Raw genomic sequence first — 4,469 nt, forward strand, 5'->3', positions numbered from 1 at the left:
AGTAACAGTACTCTCTCAGTAATGGTACTCTCTCTCAGTAACAGTACTCTCTCTCAGTAACAGTACTCTCTCTGACTAACAGTACTCTCTCTCAGTAACAGTACTCTCTCTGACTAACAGTACTCTCTCAGTAACAGTACTCTCAGTAATGGTACTCTCTCTCAGTAACAGTACTCTTTCTGACTAACAGTACTCTCTCAGTAACAGTACTCTCTCAGTAATGGTACTCTCTCTCAGTAATGGTACTCTCTCTGACTAACAGTACTCTCTCTCAGTAACAGTACTCTCTCTGACTAACAGTACTCTCTCTCAGTAACAGTACTCTCTCTGACTAACAGTACTCTCTCTCAGTAACAGTACTCTCTCTGACTAACAGTACTCTCTCAGTAACAGTACTCTCTCTGACTAACAGTACTCTCTCAGTAACAGTACTCTCTCAGTAATGGTACTCTCTCTCAGTAACGGTACTGTCTCTGAGTAACAGTGCTCCTGATCTGTGTGGCGTCTGTCCCTTGATTCCCTTTGCCATTTTTGTTTGTTTTCTCCATCTTCTCTTTCTCTCTCTCTCTCCTCTGTGTGTCAGCTTTGCTGTGTCGTTAGTATTCAGGTAGCTGGAGTCAGAAGCATGACAGGTGTGCACAGGTGTGCACAGGTGCTTCACACGTCACTCAACACATCTTTTGGTCCTGCATGCAGACACACACACCTACACGCTACATCAAAATCTATTAGCAAAGCCACACAACAAACAGAATACATCCAGTCATCAGTCTTTTGCTCTTATGACTCAGTAAACAGACTGTTTTCTTAAACAAACATAAATTAGTTTATTGAAAAAGAACACTTTGGTTGGCTATACAAAGGTCTGGCGATACAAAGGACCCAAATAACAAAAATAATAATTCTGCATAGCATTCCTGTGAGAAGACTGCTGTACAAACTCACTTCGCCAACAGCGCATGGACACACCAATTTATTTCACTATGGCAGAAGTCCTGAAAAGTTGCGCAAGGTTTGTTTGGCTTGATTCACAAGGTTTACCCTGCTCTCCCTGGACCAGGCGTCCTGAAGCACCCAGCATTTACTCGGATTAAAAGACATCTCCACACCATGTCTTTGGTTTTGTCACCTACAATCATACAATCGAGTTCGCCGTAGTTGTTTACTAAGAGAAAATCCAGCAATTTCGCTTTTTCAACAGTCGTGCTTGAAACACTTTAGTGCACAGACGAATTGGAGTGAAAATCACTTTTTATTGTAGCAGAAAAACAAGAAAATATTGCAGACAATGACCATCACCAAACGCCTGGGCGGGAAATACAAATACAAGCGTGTAAGTGGGGCGTGCTGGGGACTGCGGCCAGAGCGATGTGGCGTCGCTAGGCAGCGTGTGACAGCGATCCGTTGCCTTGCCTGGTGTCAGGTTGCAGCATTGCCAGAAACCAGGAGAAGAGGCTGCACGTGTGGAAAGACTCTCCCGCTCCGAGGCATCTGTCAGCACCACTCCTCCGCAACCGCGCTACTCGGACAGCTGTCTCAATACGTCGCTGTAAAGTGTGTGTGGAGCATGGTGAGAGACGACCCCCGCCCCAGCTCACACACACACACACACACACACTCCTGCAGCTGCACGGGAGAGGGCTGGACCTGCCGGTACTGATGGGCATCTTGGGAATTAACTGCAGAACATGCTGCACCTCCACCAGCAGCTCCGCCTCCTCCACCAGCAGCTCCGCCTCCACCTCCATCAGATCTGAAATCTGAAAACATTCTGAAGCGTCCAGGCAAGACACACTGCCTCTCTGTAAACAGTCTCTCAGTGTGAAAAAACAGTCAAGAAAAACACATGGAAATCTCTGCTTTGATTCGCACGCAGGCAGCAAAAGGCACTTAAGACTGTACTGATATATAAAAACAAAACAAAACATCTTTGGTGTAATCCAGCTGTACAGCTTCCTTCCAAACTCATATGTATAGCTTCAGTCAATGGAAAGTTGGTTAGATGGTTCTGACATCTCCCACTGTGTGTGTGCGCGCGCGCGAACGCAGCTAGGCAGACGAGCAGCAACCGGAGACGGAGTGTTTGTGGAGCAGTGACATGCGGCTGAAGGTGCGTGAGCAGGTGTTGCACTGGTACTTCTTCACCTCCGAGTGCGTCTGCAGGTGAGCACGCAGGTTAGAACGGTCAGCGAACGCCCGGTTACAGTGAGGACAGGAGAACGGCCGCTCACCTGCAAACACACACACACACACACACACACACACGTCACACCTGCAGTCCAGCAAGCTACGACAACACTCCTGCCTTTCAGAACTGCTGTACATTTTCTGCATTAATTATTATAAAGGATATACGTGAGCACCTGTGTAAAATTACTTCTGAAGATGCAGATTGCTGTAGTTTTTAACTGTGACAGATGAAGTTCATCCACCACAGCCCAGAGCCCAGCTGACTGTGGGTGTGTTATTACCAAGACATCATTACACCCTGAACTATGATCCACAGTTCCCACCTTGTAACATGCTAATGACACAGAAGCTACGGGCTCCACGTGAACCGTGTCTATAATAAGAATTCCAGTCGTGTGAATCATTCGCAAAACACTACATGCTGCTAATTGGTAACGTCACCGTGCTCGACCCAGCGTGTGCGCGTTCGAGTGTGTCCACTCACCGGTGTGTGTGCGAATATGTCCTCTCAACAGCCAGGGTCTGGAGAAGGCCTTTCCACATGTGTTGCACACGCAGGGCAGCGTGTGGGAGCGGATGTGCATCTTGAGCGCCCCCAGGCTGTTGTACTCTTTGGGGCAGTGTTTGCAGCGGAACGGCACCCTGCCGGCCGGGCCGGCCGGGGCGTTCTCGACGGCGCCGAGTCCGGGTTCGGCCGCCGCGCAGTGGCTCAGCTGGTGGCGCGAGAGAGCAGCAGGGCTGCTGCACGACTTCGCGCACCGCCCGCACCGGAACCGCTCGGCCGGGTCGGGACTGGGGGGGTCAGAGGTGCGTCCCTCGTCCTCCTCGCCCGAGCTGGACGGGGAGCTGAGGTCCAGCGGTCGGTTGGGGGAGGGTGCGGAGGGGGCCGAGTACAGGGGCAGGCCGACGCTCCACAGGAGGGTGGGGGAGCAGGTGGAGACCAGGGACCCATCTGTGGTGGTAGGAAGTTCAGCGAGAGGGTATCGCTCAGGCACAAGTGCACAGAGAGGACCTGGGGGAGGGAGGGAGAGAGAGAGGGGGAGAGAGAGAGAGAGAGAGAGAGAGAAGGGGAGAGAAGGGGGGATAGAGTCAGGTGGTCGTTCACTAAAGTCTAATCCACTTATATGGTGAAGTTGTTTTGATGCTCTGGTATCATGTTACAGTGGTATTACCACAAAGAAAAGCCCCCACAACAGGCATATTCGATTATTGTATTTACTCCCCAAAAAGCCACAACCGACTGACATTTGTGCCTCCAGCATGAAGTTCCAGTAACACCGACATATTTGAATTGTCCTCGGAATACGCGTTTTAAAGTGGAAATACCTGCGCGTACTGTGTGCGTAAGAGGGGCGTGGGTCTGGCCGTTCACCAGCTATGCACTAATGGGGCGTATTAACACCGCGCACTGGAGATTCAAGAGGATGTCACCTGTGGCTTAGAACAGCTCCGAGCTGGACGTGAGCCGCTTCCCTCACGAGCTCACGTAGCCACAGCACCGATTACACCGCGTGCATAATCATTACAGCTCCTGATCTGGTTACGCGATGTAAACATTCATTCCTGCTTACAAACGATTTTCTGATCTGTTCTGTTTGCAACGTCTTACACGTTTGTGGTAACGATAAGGAACAGCCGACTACTTTTTAATAAATATACACAAACTTTACTCTATTGACATTAAAATAAACGTTTGTGAAACAAAACAGCCAATACGCCCACACACACACACACACACACACACACACACACACAAACGCGCGAGCGCTTTTTAAGCCCCTCATGATTTAACTTGTGGAAGTTGGGAAAGTTCTGACTCACCGTTCTGGCTCTCCAGTTCGCTGTAGTTGGGTTTCTTGTTTGTAAAATACTTCTTGACCAAGAACGAACGAGGCATTTTGCAAGCCCGATCCCGTTATTCTCGTGCGTAACGTAAATCCGCGGCAGTCCGTGCTGACCGCTCAGATCTCACCGCGGGCTATAGGAGCGATGTCAACTTCCAAGACAAGTTACAACCAAAAAAAAAAACAAAACAAAACGTCTTTCAAAGCTGCTCGGACAGACGGTGCGCTCGTATTTGGCCAGTCTGAGTGCGGTCCATCCTGCGCGGGTCTTCATATAGCGCGGCCGGGTGCGCAGGGGTAGGGCTGGGGTTCTAGCCCCGCCCCTTTCCCATTGTGAGCTCGCGCCTGCAGGTGCCCCAGGGAACGATCTGCGCGCTTATTGCCCATCGATGAGTGTAAATGTCATTAATAGGCGATCATTACGCGCACCTCTAA

At 50.1% G+C, this 4,469-nt stretch overlaps 1 protein-coding gene across 1 annotated transcript; it reads right to left on the reverse strand.

Annotated features, from left to right (window-relative positions):
* Nucleotides 1–802: 802 nt before the first annotated feature.
* Nucleotides 803–4,297, reverse strand: snai1b (snail family zinc finger 1b). Its single transcript, XM_027025277.3, has 3 exons — nucleotides 4,012–4,297; nucleotides 2,675–3,202; nucleotides 803–2,231 (listed from the first exon to the last, which is right to left on the reverse strand). Exons 1-3 carry the CDS (start codon nucleotides 4,085–4,087, stop codon nucleotides 2,050–2,052), a joined length of 786 nt encoding a protein of 261 aa, XP_026881078.2. The 5' UTR covers nucleotides 4,088–4,297; the 3' UTR covers nucleotides 803–2,049.
* Between the last annotated feature and the right edge of the window lie 172 nt (nucleotides 4,298–4,469).

Source organism: Electrophorus electricus, chromosome 24 (assembly GCF_041902795.1).
Source record: "Electrophorus electricus isolate QZ-2024a chromosome 24, ASM4190279v1, whole genome shotgun sequence".
Classification (NCBI taxonomy): Eukaryota; Metazoa; Chordata; class Actinopteri; order Gymnotiformes; family Gymnotidae; genus Electrophorus; species Electrophorus electricus.

What these genes read in the sequence shown, in the direction of transcription:
- snai1b (XM_027025277.3), bottom strand. Translation starts at nt 4,087, where the DNA reads ATGCCTCGTTCGTTCTTGGTCAAGAAGTATTTTACAAACAAGAAACCC. An exon ending in CGAACTGGAGAGCCAGAACG is followed by an intron (nt 3,203 to 4,011) that starts GTGAGTCAGAAC and finishes TCCCTCCCCCAG; the next exon opens with GTCCTCTCTGTGCACTTGTG. An exon ending in ACATATTCGCACACACACCG is followed by an intron (nt 2,232 to 2,674) that starts GTGAGTGGACAC and finishes GTGTGTTTGCAG; the next exon opens with GTGAGCGGCCGTTCTCCTGT.